The sequence below is a fragment of the Bufo gargarizans genome, chromosome 1 (genome assembly GCF_014858855.1).
Source record: "Bufo gargarizans isolate SCDJY-AF-19 chromosome 1, ASM1485885v1, whole genome shotgun sequence".
Lineage (NCBI taxonomy): Eukaryota > Metazoa > Chordata > Amphibia > Anura > Bufonidae > Bufo > Bufo gargarizans.
In genome coordinates this window covers 529862815-529883163 of record NC_058080.1, presented here as the reverse complement: position 1 = coordinate 529883163, position 20349 = coordinate 529862815, and the positions used below count along the sequence as shown (strand labels likewise).

General features: G+C 45.8%; 1 protein-coding gene across 1 annotated transcript in view; it reads right to left on the bottom strand.

Moving 5' to 3' along the window:
• The window catches only part of LOC122933924 (leucine-rich repeat-containing protein 74B-like), a 45937-nt gene extending 41696 nt beyond the window's left edge, over positions 1 to 4241 (bottom strand). The window contains exons 1-2 of the mRNA XM_044289018.1: positions 3734 to 4241; positions 2145 to 2322 (exon numbers count right to left, since the gene is read on the bottom strand). Coding sequence (XP_044144953.1) covers positions 2145 to 2322; positions 3734 to 3901 — 346 coding nt within the window. The 5' untranslated portion in view covers positions 3902 to 4241. The remainder of the gene's footprint in view (positions 1 to 2144; positions 2323 to 3733) is intronic.
• Positions 4242 to 20349: the final 16108 nt, after the last annotated feature.

The window sequence follows — 20349 nt, the reverse complement described above, 5'->3', positions numbered from 1 at the left end:
CTGTCATAGAGGTCGGGTGCCAGCTATGTGATTCTGCCGCCGGCACCCGCCGCCTTTATTTGTATTAAAAGGTTACTTATCTTCATTGGTGGCATAGTGCTCCCCCCCAAACCCCCAGTATTAAATCATTGGTGGTGCAGTGAACCCCCAACCCCCCCAGTATTATAATTATTGGTGGCAGTGGCCACAGGGTCTCCTCCCCTCCTCTTTATTCATTGGTGGTACAGTGGCAGTTGTGATCGGAGACCCAAGTGTAATCCTGGGGCTCCGATCGGTTACTATGGCAGCCAGAACGCAACTGAAGCCCTGGCTGCCATGGTAATCTCCCTGCTGCGGTGTGTACTATGCACAGGGCAGCAGGGAGAGTGTGACGTCCTATTAACCCTAATAGATCTCTATATGGGTGAATAGGACTAGAGATGAAAAGATCCCAGGTTCTAGCCACTAAGGGGGGTAATAGTTATTAAATAAAAAGTAAAAAAAAAAAGTTTAAATCACCCCTTTTCCCAATTTTACATATAAAATATATAAACAATAAATAAACATATTACATATCGCCACGGCCCAAAAAGTGCAAACTATTAAAATATAAAAAAATCTCCTATGCAGTGAACGCCGTAACAGAAAAAAAAAAAAAAAAAAAAACTGCACAATTCAGCATTTTTTTGTCACCTTGTTCCCCCAAAAATAGGATCGGACTGTTCGATTATGGGCCGGACATTCCATGAAATTCAGGATGCACGCTGCTTTTTTGGTGTTTTATTTTTTCTGCATGGTATTGAGTATCACAATACTATTTTATGGTATCGAAATCAAATCAAAATTTTGGTATCGAAACAACCCTAGTGAGTGTTGTTTAGGGCGATGGGAGCACTAGTCCTCACTACTGACACCTAGGGTAACAACAGGGAAAGGACAAACAACACAAACACCACAAACAACCCCCAAAGGGAGACAACAAACAGGAGAGAACCGGAAATCCGAGAGCTCCAGTTCCAACTGTTCCACAGCAACTCCAACTCCACCAGAGGTCAGAATATAAAATCTGGAAGGAAGGTCTATATCTGGCAACAAGGGGAGTAGAATATATAGTAGCTGGCTGACAGAGAACAGGTGAAAGGAAAAGCTACAGATTCCTAAATGGGAAAAAAGAATCGCAAACCAAAGCAGGAAAACCTGGACCGAAATCCATTCCCACAACTAGGTCATGGAGCGATTCCTTGAAACCGAGTGATTAGCCACCCGCTGTGACCTTCTGACCCCAGGCACAACAGGGTCAGCGATAGGTCGTGACACCCTCATGACAGATATGCATATGTTTGTAATAATAAATGTAAACTTATTCCGTGAGCCAGCCAGCAAACTTATTCCGTGAGCCAGGCCGTGCTCCGGACTACCATTCATCTGCATCTGGTGAGCCTACCTAGTCATGAATTTGTAATATATCCTGTATTGGTTTTTAGCCTGTAACTCTTTCATTGCCAAGATTGTATTTACTACATTATAACTTTAACGCACTGATCAAAATAATACTGTAAGGCTATATGTGGATGGAATACTCCCAACCGTTAACACCCAACATATAGCCCTGACATCATGTGCAAAGCCTTCCTTTGATGTCTAAGTGCAGGACATCAGACTGGACATCAGGATTAGCTGACTGAAGATGTCATAGTGCTTCAGTGAGCAATGTGACCCCATCATTGTTAACTAGACACATCTCTGTACATTTTGTAGTGGCTTTGGTGGGACTATTGCTGCTGCTCAGTCCCCTTCAATCAGCAGATTGGTCAGGGTGCTGGGAGGCAGAACATCACCAATCTAATATTGATGGCCTATTCTAAGGCCATCCATCTCAAAATCTTGGAAACTCCCTTTGAACCATACCTCTCCCAATTAATTACACATTTTGCAAAAAGTTAAGGCCTAAAGTAACACACAATGAGAAATTGTTGAATTATTGTATAAAATAATAATTTACATGTAAAATACTGCATCACATTAAACATTATCTTTTTTGAAGCTTTGATAAGATCTAACAAAGATCACGTTTGATGTGCCATGCAGCTCATCTTACATATAACTGTCATGAGTGCAAATGTGGTTGTTATCTCAGCTCAGATATCCACTCTGTAGTAACAAACCTTCAATTTCTAAGTCGGTGTCACAGTCATCAGAATCTTCTTTAGGTTTTTCAGAGTCTTCAGGGTGTTGATCTGGAACCGATTCTTCTGTCTCTTCTTTGGAGGGTATATCCTCATACATCTCCTGCTTTTTATCTTCGTCAGTCATGGACATTGCTGTAGCTACTCTTAGTACAATCTAGAAAATACGTAATCATATTACACAGTAACGACCACTGCTGTTAAAGGCATTATCAGGTAAATTATATTAGATCGGTGGGGTCCAACACCCGGGACTCCTGCTGATCAGCTGCTAGAAGAGCTTAGCGCTCCACGAGCATCGGGGCATCTTCCTAGGGCATGAGACGTCACCATACATGGGCCACATGGCCTAGTGGCAGCTCAGCCCCATTGAAGTGAGAGGAGCTGAGCTGTAATACCAAGCACTACCTCTATACAATGTACGGCGCTGTGCTTGGAAAGCTGCCGGTAGCCTGCATCGCTCACAAGAGCTCCGGTGAATGCGGTGGCTCCCTGTAACAGTGGATTGGCAAGGATGCCGAGAATCAGACCCTTATCGATGTGATAATGATCACAAATATGAGAGCAGCACCACCGTTCCCTCCAGACCCACTATTTTTAAACTTTGTACCTTTTGATGGACACACTGTGAATAAAGAAGCATGGAGGATATGATGCCGTCAACTTTGTATTTAACTATCCTGAGGATAGGTCATCATTATATTTACCAAGATAACCCCTTTAATACAAGTATCTTCCAGATAAGCCTTGATCTGCCCTAGCAAGAGCGATCAGAAGCAAAGTGCTCCTACCACACAGTAATGGAATTTTTACCTGGGCCAAGGATCGAGGCAATTATCAGGAACAAACATTCCAGTGAAGGCTAGTTCCCAATAATTAGCCCAGGTAAAGGTGTTCCTTGTTTATCAGGTGATCACATCTTTCGTGTCCAACCTAAAATCCTCGGTCATCAATAGCCCATCACCCTGTGCATACATGGATGTGCTGCCACCCAACAAGGAAACTGTATGGGGGGGATGATCGTAATAACAACGGTTCATCCTCAAACATCCCGATTATTGCAGCATGTAAATGCAGCTAATGAAAAGACAAAGCTCAGACAGGAACCGTTCTCAAGCGTTTCCATTCTCTGTTGGTCAAAAAGGGCATATAACAACTGATGTACATGTCTCGCTTTGTAGCAGCTTACAGATAAAAACCTATTAAGCTTTGAATGTTTGCCCCTCAGCCTACCTAGTTCTCCAATAAAATGTATGATATTAAGGCAGTGCTGAGCCTGTAGCACACACAGTTACACATTACATATTTTACTTTTGAAAATAACAATCCCAAGCATGGCCCATAGTCCTAGAACATATATTGGGGGAGATTTATCAAACTGGCATAAAGTAGAACTGGCTGAGTTGCCCATAGCAACCAATCAGATTCCACCTTTCATTTTCCAAAGGAGCTGTCAAAAATGAAAGGTGTGATCTGATTGGTTGCTATGGGCAACTCAGCCAGTTCTACTTTACACCAGTTTGATAAATGACCCCATTGTTCTTAAAATACACATATCAGTAACTTACTGTATTGTCAACGCTTCCTCGGCTCACGGGTGGCAGTGGTCTGCTTGGTGGTCTGCTAGGAACTCCTCCTAAGGAATGACTGACTTCCTCCTCCTCAGCATCCTTTACCTCTTCCACTGCAGGAAGCATTGGACTCATGTCCTTAGAAAACCTCTTGCTGAGCACCATATTACAGTCAGCACTGACTTACCCTTCACAATATATAGTATAGCTTTAAATAAGTATCTAATAAAGGGTAAAACTCTACTACTACCCTACTAAAAACATATTTCTCGTAACACAAAAAAAACACATGCCTATTCACATTTGTGCTGACTGTGACTACACATAAACTTGCTGGGCTGCCTTTCTTCAGGCTGAGTGACGTTGCCACGGGCCAATTAGATCCACTGAACTTAGAAGTTAGCCAATCAGAAGTCACGGGCGGGAGTGCCAGGCTCTGGTTTGTTGTCTGGTTACTACGGAGACGGTCACTGCAGTGATTCTCACAAGCAGCTTGTGTCTGCTTCGCTCGTCCTGCACAGGGTACAAAGACACACATGAAAATTACAGACAATTCCATAAATCACTAACCCTGGGTTCACACCTGAGCGTTTCTGAGACGCGCGTATTTGTCGCAAGTTTTTATGCACGTTTTTTGCAATAGTAAACGCGCGTTTGACGCGCGTTTGTGTGATTGACTGCAGTGTTGTCCAATGAGTCTATGGCCAAAACGCGCGACAAACGCCCCCAAAAAAGCTCAAGAACTTGTTTATGCGTCGGGCGTTTTACAGCACGTTCAAACGCGCTGTAAAACGCTCAAGTGTGAACCAGGGCCATAGGGAAGCATTGGTTTTCACGTGTTGAGCGTTTTACAGCGCGTTTGAACGCGCTGTAAAACGCTCAGGTGTGAACTTAGGGTTAAGGTCCATGTTCATACGTGATATATTTGTTGCAGTTTTTATTTGTGCAGATCTCTCCACACCAGACTCTTCAGTGCTCACAATATGCAAAACCTGATCACATGTAAGGAAACAAATCTCAGGGGACTTTCACACTAGCGTTTTTCTTTTCCGGCATTGAGTTCCGTCCTCGGGGCTCAATACCGGAAAAAAACTGATTTGTTTTATCCTAATGCATTCTGAATGGAGAGCAATCCGTTCAGTATGCATCAGGATGTCTTCAGTTCAGTCACTCTATGGTTTTTAGACAGAGAAAATACCGCAGCATGCTGCATTTTTCTCTCCGGCCAAAAATCCTGAACACTTGCTGGAATGCCGGATCCGGCATTAATTTCCATTGAAATGTATTAGTGCTGGATCCGGCATTAAAATTGCCACATTGACGGATTCGTTCTTCCGGTCCGCGCATGCGCAACCTTTAAATCAGTGGAAAGAAAATATACCGGATGCGTTTTTCCCCGATAACACCGGAGAGATGGATCCGGTATTTTAATGCATTTGTCAGACGGATCCGCATCTGTCTGACAAATGCCATCCGTTTGCATCCGGATTGCCGGATCCAGCAGGCAGCTCCGGCGACGGAACTGCCCGCCGGAATCCTCTGACGCAAGTGTGAAAGTACCCTTACATAGAGAAAATCTGTGGCATACTCTATAGATTTCTTCTGGATTTCATCAGCTCTATTGTAAACCGTGAAATCTCCTTTGTAATAAATACGCACAGATTTGGTCTCAGATTTCTGGACATACCCTTAGGCCTCTTGCACACGAACATGGGCACCGGCCCGTGTGCACTCCGCATCATGGATGCGGACCCATTCACTCTGTTTCCGTCTGTGCCTCCGCACCGGAAAAAAAGTGAACTTGTTCTATTTTTTTGCGGTGCAGACGGATCACGGACCCATTCAAGTTTTGCGGACCACAAAATACATACATTGGTGTGAATGTACCCTCATGATGCCCTAAGGGTAGCATACACTAGTGTCAGATGCCCTGGGTCACTTTCTTTGATTGCCCTGGCTATTTTGCTATCTCCTATTTATGAGCATTGCTGGCTTTGCCCACCCACCTGCTGCTGGTTTCAGTTAGAAAAAAACTGCTCTGCTAATCAGAGCAGCTGCACAGACTGAAAACTGTGAGGGCCAGCCTAAATGTCCGGCCCTTTTAGGCCTCGTTCACACTTCAGTGTTTGGTCAGTGATTTCCATCAGTGATTTGTGAGCCAAAACCAGGTGCAGCTCTAAACATAGAACAGGAGCAGATCTTTCCCTTCTACCTAATGTCTATGGAGGCTCCACTTCTGGTTTTGGCTCACAAATCACTGATGGAAATCACTGACCAAACACTGAAGTGTGAACTAGGCCTTAGTGTTCATGCATCAACACATTTACAGCCAAACAAAACTCAATATTTATTACCCTGATTCTGTGGTTCACAGAAACACCCCACATGTGGCTGTAAACTGATGTAAGGGCACATGGCAGGGCGCAGAAGAAAAAGAGCACCATATGGTTTTTGGAAGGCAGATTTTGCTGGACTGGTTTTTAGATGCCATGTCCCATTTGAAGCCCCCCTGATGCACCCTACAGTAGAAACTCCCAAAAAGTGACCCCATTTTGGAAACTAGGGGATAAGGTGCCAGTTTTATTGGTACTATTTTGGGGTACATATGATTTTTAATAGCTCTATATTATGTTTTTTTGTGAGGCAAGGTAACCCAAAAATGGCTCCATTTTTATTTTTTACAACATTCATCTGACAGGGTGGATCATGTGCTAAATTTATAGAGCAGGTTGTTACGGACGTAATGATATCAAATATGTCTACTTTCTTTGTTTCAGTTTTACATAATAAAGCATGTTTGAAAAAAAATAATGTTTTTGTGTGTCCATTTTCTGAACGCCATATCGTCTTGTGCAGGGGCTCGTTTTTTGCAGGAAGAGTTGATGTTTTGTTTGGTACAATTTTTGGGTACATATGATTTTTGATCATTCATTATTACACTTTATGGGGCAAGGTGACCAAAAAATTAGGTCATGTGGCATTTTTATAGAGTAGATCGTTACAGACGTGGCAATACTTAATATGTATACTTTTTCTTATTTAAGTTTTACACAATAATAGCATTTCATCTATACTATTTAGTTTTGCTGTGTATACAACCATTTATTCACCTATTTTTATATTTGTACACTTTAGTCATCTTGCTTTTATGCAACTTTCATGTTTGGTACAAGGACATGAATATTTAGGTATATTACCTCTATTCTAGACATTATATATGTCGACATATTGACACCATTGCAGCCCTATTGCCTTCCTGGCACTGCATAAATTAAAAGCCAAGCCTCACCTGTGTGTGCATACAAACTGGCGCAGTTAACTATATGGCACTGCATGGATCTTCCGTGCGTGTCACAGGAGATCCATGCGCCATATAGTGAACTGCTCCAGTTTTTATGCACACACAGGTGAGGCTTGGCTTTTAATTTACTGTTCAACCTACCAGCGGTTTGTGTACACATTTGTAAATGTTGTGATTGGTCAGACACTTTAATGTGATGGCCGCTTCTAACCTACATATACTCAGCATAGCCACTAGTTCCATTACCCCTTGAGGAAGCAGTATGCGAAACGCACGTCGGGGTGTGGACTGAAGGTGCATCTCTGTGGTGGGAATCTTTGTTCGGGTCAGTATATTGCTCATCGTCATGACTTACTTATACAGTCCTGATCAAAAGTTTAAGACCACTTAAAAAATGGCAAAAAATCATATTTAGCATGGCTGGATCTTAACAAGGTTCCAAGTAGAGCTTCAACATGCAACAAGAAGAAATAGGAGTGAGACAAAACATTTTTTGAGCATTCAATTTAATGAAAACAACGAATAAACTGAAACAGGCATGAGGAATGCTCTCCGCAACATCTGGACATAGCCAGCGGCCGTTTGATGCCCCTGCACTTCCTGAAGATCCTTTGTTCCACTGAAGGAAAAAGAACCGCAGACCATTATGGCGCCCCCTCCACTGTGGCGCGTAGAAAACATCTCAGGTGGGATCTGCTTGTCATGTCAGTAACGCTGGAAACCATCAGGACCATCAAGGTTAAAAAAATTCTCATCAGGGAATAAAACTTTCTTCCACCTTTGAATGTCCCATGTTTGGTGCTCTCTTGCAAAGTCCAAACGAGCAGTTCTGTGGCGTTCAAGGAGACGAGGTCTTTGAAGACGTTTTTTTGTTTTTGAAGCCCTTCAGTCTTAGATGCCGTCTGATGGTTATGGGGCTGCAGTCAGCACCAGTAAGGGCCTTAATTTGGGTCGAGGATCGTCCAATGTCTTGACAGACAGCCAATTGGATCCACCGGCTCAGTGCTGATGAAATTTTTTGGGGTCTTCCACTTGACTTTTTTGTTCCATAGCACTCATTTAAGAAATTCCAAATGACTTAGGCCTCATGCACACGACCGTTGTGTGCATCCGTGGCCGTTGTGCCGTTTTCCGTTTTTTTTTCACGGACCCATTGACTTTCAATGGGTCCGTGGAAAAATCGGAAAATGCACCGTTTGGCAGCCGCATCCGTGAGCCGTGTTTCCTGGCCGTGAAAAAAATATGACCTGTCCTATTTTTTTCACGGCCAACGGTTCACGGGCCCATTCAAGTCAATGGGTCCGTGAAAGAACACGGATGCACACAAGATTGGCATCCGTGTCCGTGATCCGTGGCCGTAGGTTTTAGTTTCATACAGACGGATCCGAAGATCCGTCTGCATAAAAGCTTTTTCAGAGCTGAGTTTTCACTTCGTGAAAACTCAGATCCGACAGTATATTCTAACACAGAAGCGTTCCCATGGTGATGGGACGCTTCTAGTTAGAATACACTACAAACTGTGTACAAGACTGCCCCCTGCTGCCTGGCAGCACCCGATCTCTTACAGGGGGATATGATAGTACAATTAACCCCATCATATCCCCCTGTAAGAGATCAGGGCTGCCAGGCAGCAGGGGGCAGACCCCCCCCCTCAGACCCCCCCCCTCCCCAGTTTGAATATCATTGTGCGGCCCCCCCCTCCCCTGTTGTTAACTCGTTGGTGGCCAGTGTGCGCACCCCCCTCCCTCCCTCCCTCTATTGTTTTAATACATTGGGGCCAGTGTGCGCGCGCCCCCCCAAACCCCCCTCCCTCCCTCTATTGTTTTAATACATTGGGGCCAGTGTGCGCACCCCCCCCAACCCCCCCCCCCCTCCCTCCCTCTATTGTAATCATCATCGGTGGCAGCGGAGTAGAAGATTTTCATACTTACCTGGCTGCTGGCTGCTGCGATGTCTGCGTCCGGCCGGGAGCTCCTCCTACTGGTAAGTGACAGCAATGCGCCGCACAGACCTGTCACTTACCAGTAGGAGGAGCTCCCGGCCGGACACAGAGATCGCAGCAGCCAGCAGCCAGGTAAGTATGAATCTTCTACTCCGCTGCCACCGATGATCGGGGGGGGGGCACACTGGCCCCAATGCTATTATTACAATAGAGGGAGGGAGGGGGGGGGGGGGGTTGGGGGGGCGCGCACACTGGCCCCAATGCTATTATTACAATAGAGGGAGGGAGGGGGGGGGGGGGGTTGGGGGGGCGCGCACTGGCCACCAACGAGTTAACAACAGGGGAGGGGGGGCCCACTGGCCACCAATGAGTTAAAAACAGGGGGGGGGGGGGTCTGCCCCCTGCTGCCTGGCAGCACCTGCCAGGCAGCAGGGGACAGTCATGTACACAGTTTTTTTGTATATTCTAACCTGAAGCGTCTCCATCACCATGGAAACGCCTCTGTGTTAGAATATACTGTTGGAAATGAGTTTCACGATGTAGCTCATATCCGACAGTATATTCTAACATAGAGGCGTTCCCATGGTGATGGGGACGCTACAAGTTAAAATATACCATCGGATTGGAGAAAACTCCAATCCGATGGTATAACAGAACTCCAGACTTTACATTGAAAGTCAATGGGGACGGATCCGTTTGAAATGGCACCATATTGTGTCAACATCAAACGGATCCGTCCCCATTGACTTGCATTGTAATTCAGGACGGATCCGTTTGGCTCCGCACGGCCAGGCGGACACCAAAATGACTTTTTTTTCATGTCCGTGGATCCTCCAAAAATCAAGGAAGACCCACGGACGGAAAAACGGTCACGGATCACGGACCAACGGAACCCCGTTTTGCGGACCGTGAAAAAAAACGTCCGTGTGCATGAGGCCTAACTGCGTCCCACCTCTGCAGTGATGGTGTGCTGTGAGAGACCCTGCTAAGGGCTCTTTCACACCTGCGTTCTTGTCTTCCGGCATAGAGTTCCGTCGTCGGGGCTCTATGCCGGAAGAATCCTGATCAGTTTTATCTTAATGCATTCTGAATTGAGTGAAATCCGTTCAGGATGCATCAGGATGTCTTCAGTTCCGGAACGGAACATTTTTTGGACGGAGAAAATACCGCAGCATGCTGCGCTTTTTGCTCCGGCCAAAAATCCTGAAGACTTGCCGCAAGGCCGGATCCGGAATTAATGCCCATTGAAAGGCATTGATCCGGATCCGGCCTTAAGCTAAACGTTGTTTCGGCGCATTGCCGGATCCGACGTTTAGCTTTTTTTGAATGGTTACCATGGCTGCCGGGACGCTAAAGTCCTGGCAGCCATGGTAAAGTGTAGTGGGGAGCGGGGGAGCAGTATACTTATCATCCGTGCGGCTCCCGGGGCGCTCCAGAGTGACGTCAGGGCACCCCACGCGCATGGATGACGTGATCGCATGGCACGTCATCCATGCGCATGGGGCACTCTGACGTCATTCTGGAGCGCCCCGGGAGCCGCGCGGACTGTAAGTATACCGCTCCCCCGCTCCCCGCTCCTACTATGGCAACCAGGACTTTAATAGCGTCCTGGGTGCCATAGTAACACTGAAAGCATTTTGAAGACTGATCCGTCTTCAAATGCTTTCAGTACACTTGTGTTTTTCCGGATCCGGCGTGTAATTCCGGCAAGTGGAGTACACGCCGGATCCGGACAACGCGTGTGAAAGTGTGAAAGAGGCCTTATGCAGTTCAACAACCCGACCACATTCAAAAAGGGAGAGTTTTTTTGCCTTTGCCATCACAACGTGTGACTACCTGACAGAAAATGACAATGAATCCACATCTTTGCACAGATTTGGCCTTTTACCCTGCTTTCACACCTGAGCGTTTCTCAAACGCGCGTTTTTATGCACGTTTTTTGTCATAGTAAACGCGCGTTTGTGTGATTGACTGCAGTGTCCTATGGCCACAAATGCGCGTCAAAACGCCCCAAAGAAGCTCAAGAACTTGATTATGCGTCGGGCGTTTTACAGCGCGATCGTACGCGCTGTAAAATGCCCAGGTGAGAACCATTCCCATAGGGAAGCATTGGTTTTCATGTGTTGAGCGTTTTACAGCGCGTTTGAACGCGCTGTAAAACGCTCAGGTGTGAACTTAGGGTTAAAGGCATGTGGTCCTAAACTTTGGATCAGCTGAAAAACAGCCTGTTTCAGTTTAATCGTTATTTTCAATTAATTGAATGCTCAAAAAATATTTTGTCTCACTCCCATTTCTTGTTGTTGCATGTTGAAGCTCTACTTGGATCCTTGTTAAGATCCAACAATGTAAAATATGATTTTTTTACATTTTTCAAGTGGTCTTAAACTTTTGATCAGGACTGTATGTAAGGCCTCTTTCACACTTGCGTTGTCCGGATCCGGCGTGTACTCCACTTGCCGGAATTACACGCCGGATCCGGAAAAACGCAAGTGTACTGAAAGCATTTGAAGACGGATCCGTCTTCAAAATGCTTTCAGTGTTACTATGGCACCCAGGACGCTATTAAAGTCCTGGTTGCCATAGTAGTAGCGGGGAGCGGGGGAGCAGCATACTTACCATCCGTGCGGCTCCCGGGGCGCTCCAGAATGACGTCAGAGCGCCCCATGCGCATGGATGACGTGTACCATGCGATCACGTCATCCATGCGCCTTGGGGCGCCCTGACGTCACTCTGGAGCGCCCCGGGAGCCTGCACGGATGGTAAGTATGCTGCTCCCCGCTCCCCACTACAGTTTACCATGGCTGCCAGGACTTTAGCGTCCCGGCAGCCATGGTAACCATTGAGAAAAAGCTAAACGTCGCATCAGGCAATGCGCCGAAACGACGTTTAGCTTAAGGCCGGATCCGGATCAATGCCTTTCAATGGGCATTCATTCCGGATCCGGCCTTGCGGCAAGTGTTCCGGATTTTTGGCCGGAGCAAAAAGTGCAGCATGCTGCGCTATTTGCTGCGGCCAAAAAACGTTCCGTTCCGGAACGGAAGACATCCTGATGCATCCTGAAGGACGGACTGTCCATTCAGAATGCATTAGGAAAATCCTGATCAGTATTCTTCCGGCATAGAGCCCCGACGACGGAACTCTATGCCGGAAGACTATAACGCAGGTGTGAAAGAGCCCTTAGTCAGGAACTTAACTTGGATACGTATCCTATGTTCATTGTTGTGATTACCAACATATTATTTGTGTTTTTATCTTGGTGAACCTCTTTTGCTAATATACATAGCCCCTGCTGTGATCTAATCATATGTTATTTATGTATTCAGTCTTTGTATTTATTAATTGTTCACTGGGGTGATCTATTTTTTCACTAATTATGTATTTAACCTGGGCTCTTATCAGGCATCAAATTTGGCTGTAGACATTAAAATCTTCCAGCACTCTTTGAGCTAGCCATATAAATTTGCAGTGAGTAGCTTATTTACTGACCGTGATAAATTTGCGCCAGCACTTTATTATCCTGCTAACAGTCATGTACCATCAGTCATTTTTGTTTTTACCTTCATTTTAATTGTTGTGTATTGTCAATAATGTGAATAGAAATTATGAATTTATGTACTAATAAAATATACTTTTGATACGTATACTGTGTTGATATAGTTCTTTATATGTAGACTCGTATATTTTTGTAGGTTGTATAGCTGAGTGATATACGTGTCGTTTAATGTATAACTCCTTTTGGGAAATATTTTTTGGTTCTTTTTAGTGCCTCCATAGTCAGAGAGCAATACCTTTTTTATTTTTTGACCGATTCTCTTAGGTAGGGTCTTATATTTTGCGGGATGAGGTGACAGTTTGATTGGTACTATTTTGGGGGGGGGGGGCATACGTCTTTTTGATCGATTGGTGTTGCACTTTATGTGATGTTAGGTGACAAAAAAAAATTATTTTTGGGCACATTAATATTTTTTTTACTGTGTTCAGCTAATGGGTTAGGTCATGTGATATTTTTATAGAGCTGGTTGTTAAGGATGCGGATATACCTAATATGTATACATTTTTTTTATTTCACTTTAACACAATAATAGCATTTTTAAAACAAAAAAATGATGTTTTAACGTCTCCATGTTCTGAGAGCTTTTTTTTTAGGGGCTCATTTTTTGCAGGATGAGATTACAGTTTTATTGGTACCATTGTGGGACATACACCTTTTTGATCACTTGGTGTTGCACTTTTTGTGATGTAAGGTGACAAAAATGGCTTTTTTTGACACAGTTAATTTTTTTATGGCGTTTATCGGATGGGATGAATGTGATATATTTATAGAGCCGGTTGTTACGGAATCGGTGATACCTAATATGTGTGTTTTTTTCCTTAGTTTTTCTATTTTTTATTATAAAATCAGGGGAAAGGGGCGTCGTTTTTTACTTGAAACTTTTTCTTTTATTAAAAACACTTTTTTTTAAAAACTTTATTTCTGTCCCACTCTGGGACTTCAACTTTTGAGGGTCTGATCCCCTCTGCAATGCATTACAATGCATCATGCATCTGTATTGTACTGCATTGCCTGTTGGTGTATTACAGATCTCCTCGGCCCCAGTAGAAGGCAGGTCCCGATGCCATGCAAGGCATTGGGCAGCCTGTGCATGGCATCGGGCTGCCTTGTCATCCATCGGGTCCTCGCCACAGCAGCGTGGGGACCCGATGCGCTCCCTTACTTGCCGAAAATAGTTTTTATGCCGCGGTCAGCGGTGACAGCGGCATAGAAGGTGTTAAATCAGCCAGCATCGTCTTTTACAGCGATGCCGGCGGATACAGCAGGGGCCTGGCTATCGGGGACTACCAGGAGCACCGCTCCGGTGCCCACCTGATCACCATGAGGTAATAGTACGTCAAAATGTGGCAAGTCATATGTCTATTATGTCATATGTCGGGAAGGGGTTAATTAGAACGGGTGAACCAAAGAACCAAAAACAAATCTCTGTGCAGATATATGTGCGTTTCGGCACCATATCTGCAATTTCTAACAGCAATTTTTTGTTGCAGATTAGATGCGGTTTTGCCACAGATCTCACCCTTCATTGGAAAAGGGAGAAATCCGCCACTAAAACTGCAAACGTAATTGACATGCTGCAGATTTGAAAAGCCGCAAGGCAGGTCAATGTCCGTACAGAAAAAAATCAGCAAAGTGTACATGAGATATGTGTATGGTAATCTCATACACTTTGCTGGCACTGTACTGTTTTTCCACATGGGAACCTGCGCACAAAAAAATGCACGTATTCTGCAACGTGTGCAGATGGCCTATTGCAGTCTACAGTATTTTACAGGCTGCCTGTCAGACTGTGCCTCATGCACAGCTTTGCAGGCAGCTCACTATGACAGACCTATCATGCCCTGCTGATGTACAGTTACGTCAGGGGTCATGAATAGGTTATTACACGTGTGCCAATCATCTGAGATGTTATTAATTAGCCATTAATTGGAGTCACTCATCACCTTTGCTCTCTTGCTGCAATGAATGGTCTGACTGAGAAAGTCAAGCAAGACTGTTTGCCATGCCAAAAGTCCAAACAAACAGTAAAAGGTATCAGATGGGTATGCTGAAAGATTAGGATTTCCGGCGGCATATTGCGCTGACTAAATTATGATCTACGCCGGCAAACCACTATAGAGCATAGGGAGAAGCAATGGCATAGCTATCACTCCTCCCCATGTTGCTGAGGAGATTGCTGCATGTAATAGCAGCGGTCTCCTCAGTAAGCGAGGAGATTGCCGAGAGGGAACGGTTCCCCTCCCGACAATCCTCTCTGTGATCGGGGTGTCTTAATACACCCGTAAGTTTAAAATTCTGGATATTTTAGCACAGCAAATAGCTTTACTTAAAGGGCTTAGTAATGGCAAGATGAAACACAGTCCCCAGCCGACCAGTAAACAGCAGCACATTTCGACACTCGCTGTTTCAATACCTCACATTGCAGTGCACGAGAGCTACAGAAACAGCATAGCACAGTAATCTGTGCTGTTTACCTAAGGGCTCTTTCACATGAGCGGATCCTGTGCGTGGAATCCACTACGTGAAATAGTGCCAAGCCCCGTTCTGGACAGCAGAGACATGGAGCATTAACATGACTGATAATGCTCCGTGCCTCTCTGTCACCTTTTTACTACAAAATCACAGTGACAACTTTATCTCACTGTGATTTTCTTGTAAAAAGATCATAGAGAAATGGGGCTTGGCACTCTTGCATTGGATTACCTGCACGGCATCCGCTTGTGTGAAAGAGCCCTAACCCTAAGTTCACACCTGAGCGTTTTACAGCGCGTTCCTACGCGCTGTAAAACGCTCAACAAGGAGAAACCAATGCTTCCCTATGGGAATGGTTCTCACCTGGGCGTTTTACAGAGAGTACGATCGCACTGTAAAACGCCAAACGCTCAAAAAAGTTCTTGAGCTTCTTTGGGGCGTTTTGTCGCGCGTTCCCGTACATAGACTTTCGGGAACGCGCAACAATGGGCGTTCGCTTGTCTCTGTAAACGCCCGTACAATCGCGCATACAGAGCGCTCCTTTCAGAATGCTCAGGTGTGAACCCAGGGTAAGTCAGAAACAGCACAGCTTAGTGTGCTCTACTGTATCTGTAGCTCTCATACACTGCAATGTGAGGTATTGAAACAGCAGAGCGCCAGAGCGCACTGCTGTTTACTGGTCGGGACTGTCTCTCATCTCGCCTTAGTAACTGATATTATAGAAAAGACAACCTCTTTAAAGGGGGTTGTCTCACTTCAGCAAATGGCATTTATTATGCAGACAAGCTCAATACAATGCACTAATGTATTGTGATTGCCCATATTGCTTCCTTTGCTGGCTTCATTCATTTTTCCAATGCATTATACACTGCTCATTTCCAGGGGTCACAGCCATGGCTACAGCACAGATATGAGGTGGCTGGGACGGAAGTTGCTGTGCATGCGTGCCTATACGTGCTCCCACAGTCCCAGCTACCAGAGAGGCCACTGCTGCTGGATTGCAGGGTGGATGTAACCCCTGGAAAAAACAGTGTATAATGCAATGGAATAATGAATCCAGCCACCAAAGAGGTAAGCCATTTTTTCCTACAGCTTAATCCAGCGACTTATCAAAAGGACAGCAAAAAGAAATGAGTAGGTGTAGTCCTTCTAAGGGTTCTTCAGGAATGCTTTAAAACTGCCGCTAGCAGCTTTTCTTAGACTGAGAATGGACGGTTGAAAAAAACGTCACGGCCGTCATCCTGTCACGGCCTGTGGTATACGCTATGACACTGTTGCCACACTTGAGGTTTCCCGCGGCAACGTGTTTCTGTGAGAGCATGCGGTGACAGTGTCTCGGCCTTCTGGGTGATTGCCGTGACATGGTTGCCACGCATGTTATTGCCGGTGGTAACGTGTGGCTTAGTTTGCTTGTGTGTGCACTTCCCCTTTAAGTGGCTTCCTTTCTCTGTCTGGTGTTGGAAGGGTTAACTCCCTTCCTAGTGTTTAATGAACACTGGGTTTGTGTGTTTGTGGGTGTGGCTGCTTGGGCTATTTAGTCTCTGCTGGAAGCCTGTAGCTCTGTGTTCCTCCAGGCTTGGTGTGTGCTGGTGGTTCACTGCTCCTGGCTTTACCATCTGTCCAGTGAGGGCCACCCTTGTGGTCATAGATGTTCAATGTTATCCTGGTGTCTCCTTCCCTTCCTGTCCTTATTTGTATGGAGTGGGTTATGTTTAGGGTGTGGGTTATGTTTAGGGTGTTGATGTGTTTCATGTCTGGTGGTGTTTGGTGTCCAGCATGTTTGTCTAGACCAGGGATGCCCAACCTGTGGCCCCCCAGATGTTGCAAAACTACAACTACAGCAGGGCATGATGGGAGTTGTAGTTTTACAACAGCTGGGAGGGCCACAGATTGAGCATCCCTGGTCTAGACATTCCCCTGTCTTATGTTTATTGCAGCTATGGGTGTCCTGGGTCCCTGTGTGGTTTGTAGTGTGTGCTGTGTCCTCTAATGTTGGTGTGGACACCAGCACTTGTGCATGGGTTCCAGTCAGTGTGTCTGTGGCAGATAAGTGTGTTATGGGTTTCGCTTACCTGCCATCTCAATAGCTGTATGTGTTACCCTCTCCTTGCAGCCTGGCCTCAGATAGAGACATCTGTTCCTCTATGACTGGGATGAACAGGTAGTCTCTCCCCTGCTCCTAAGTGAGGGATTTCCAGGGCGACTCAGGATATTAGGTATCCAGGGTATGAGCTGTCCCACCATCAGGGTCCGCACATACGGGAGGAGTCAGGCAGAGGATTAGGGATGTTGTAGGAGGTGAACTGCTCCCTTATTACTCCTTTTTGGCCAGGCTGATCCTCTTTACCCTTTGACACCGCACAGGAAGGAAGGGGGTTTCCCCTATGCCCCGCCTTGACAGTATGACCACAAGGGTGGCCCTCACTGGACAGATGGTAAAGCCAGGAGCAGTGAACCACCAGCACACACCAAGCCTAGAGGAACACCGAGCTACAGGCTTCCAGCAGAGATTAAATAGCCCAAGCAGCCACACCCACAAACACATAAACCCAGTGTTCACTAAACACTAGTTAACCCTTCCAACACCAGACAGGAAGGAAGCCACTTAAAGGGGAAGTGCACACACAAGCAAACTAAGCCACATGTTACCACCGGCAACAGCATGCGTGGCAACCATGTCACGGCAATCACCCAGAAGGCAGACACTGCCACCGCATGCTCTCACAGCAACATGTTGCCGCGGGCAACCACAAGTGTGGCAACAGTGTCACAGCGTACACCATAGGCCATGACACATCCAGTCAGATGAACATACAAAAGACAAAGACCCCTCCTGTTTAGTTATATGGTTGCTACTTGTGTGTCAGTGTAGTACCAAAATATTGCCACACAAGGGCAGCGGCCGTATAGGCTGACTTGCTGAGAGTCTATCTATGCTATTCGCTGCCTCCATCTAGCCAGGCTGCTTGGCCCCTCTATGAGCTCTGCACAGGTGTATCTCCTATACGGCCGCTGCTCTTGTGTGGCAATATTTTGGTACTACACAGAAACAACAAGTAGCAACCATATCACTAAACAGGAGGGGTCTTCATTTGAGCTGACAAGTCTATTTACAGTATGCTGTTTTTTCAACTCCACGGTTAATGTGTTAATCTACACTGATTGCAGTGGCGGATCCGGGGGGCACAGGGAGATGAGCGCTTCCATTGTGGAAGCGCTCATCTCCAGTCATCTGTATCGCCGTCCTCAGGACAGCGATACAGATGCCTGCCTGTGCTGCGGCAGGGAAGGGAGAGGCGTGTCCCTTTCCCTTCCTCTGATAGGCTGCAGGCACTAGGCCGGCAGCCTATCAGAGGCCGGCGCGATGATGTCATCGCGCCGCCTGAGCCATACAGCGTGGGACACAGGCCAGAAGAGGCCTGCATCACATCGCTGACATGGAGGTAAGTATGTGTTTTTTTTTTTTTTTTTCATTATATACAATACTTTTACTGGCACCTGGGGGCTGTTATTACTGGCAAAGGGGGGCACTTATTACTGGGGGCTGTTATTACTGGCACAGAGAGGCTCTTATTACTGGGGGCTATTATTACTGGCAAAGGGGGGCACTTATTACTGGGGGCTGTTATTACTGGCACAGAGGGGCTCTTATTACTGGGGGCTGTTATTACTGGCACAGAGAGGCTCTTATTACTGGGGGCTGTTATTACTGGCACAGAGAGGCTCTTATTACTGGGGGCTGTTATTACTGACACAGAGGGGCTCTTATTACTGGGGGCTGTTATTACTGGCACATGACTGGGGGCACTATAGGGGCATCTACTGAGGCCACAAAGAAGGGGTATTTTATATGGGCTCTCTGTACAGTACAATTTTATACTGGGACACATGGTGGGTACTATGGGGAAGGGGGGAGAGGAGTACTATGGGGTCATCTACTAAGAAGGGGTATTTTATACTTGCAAATTATGGGGGACACTGAGGGCATCTACTGGAGCATTTTATACTGGTACATTATGGGGGCACTAGGAGGAAGGAGGGTGTGGAGCACTATGGGGTCATTTACTAGGGGCACTATATAGGGGTATTTTATACTGGCACATTATGGGAACATTTGCTCAACTGGGGGCATTACAAGGGGGTATTTTTTGCACTGTCACATTATAAGCAGAATTATTTCTACTGAGGGGGGGGGGGGCATTATGGTGGGCTTTATTACTCCCCTATGGTATGAGCCCCCTAGTAGCAGCACCATCCTCTCCCCATTCTCCAAATCCTTATTATGAAATCTCTCTCATTAGGATAAAACACATCAGCTCCGCCGAGCCTGCGGCCAAAGTGTGGAAGTGTTGTCCGAGATCCCCAAGGGCCAAGTAACCGTGAGTGTTCATGTGAAATATGATTGTTATACACATATAGCATACACTGTGTAGTCTGTTCTATAAGCACCATTGTTTTGTGGCGGCGGACAGAAAATAATCTGAAAGTGCCCCTCCCGAGACCAGGCTCTGGATCCGCCACTGACTGATTGGTATTTGTTTTAACATGAACTATACCTCCACAATCTTTTTTTAGTGTCCCCTGATGAGCCCCACAAGTGTTTGGGCGAAACGCGTTGGAACAGTGACGTGTGAATCCCACATTCCCCACAACATTACCACTAAACAACTGTGGTATTTTTCAAAGCCATCATGTGACTTATCCCTTGCTGATGGGAGCTGCACTTATCTGTCACTGTTTATTATTTTGGATATGTTTATTTCTTTTGGTAAAGTCTAGACTAGCTAACTGTAGCTTGTTCTATACTCCCCGATCAGGGTCATCGTAGGGTGTCCAGGAGGTTCCCGATACGGGATAGCCCCTAACAGGCGGCTATTCCGTTCTAGGCAGGGCATAACATAGATAGGGTTATCTTTCGGGACAGTCTCCCAAGTATCGTTCATCATACAAATCCCTGCCATTATTCCGCCCACCATTGTGGGGATGGTCTCTTTCACAAAAGTAATTTTCTTAGTTTTGTTTTTTTGCTTTATGTTTATTGGTCTATTATGTGCTTTTTTAATTTTTAAATATTAATAAAGGCTAAGTTTTAAAGGATGGTCATCTTAGACCATCACGATTTATATTACCCTCTGACGGGTTACAGTCTGTAGAGTATTGTGTGAGCTTTTTGCCTTAGCCTATATACCTTTGTAATGCTGGAGCTAGATGGGGATCTTGGTCATAGAACCCATCGCATGACCAAAGACTACTGTGTAGCAGTGCAGCCATTAAGATTAATGGGGTTGCAACAAGACTTGCAAATTGCCATGACCGCGATCCAAGAATCACAAGATAGCCAACAA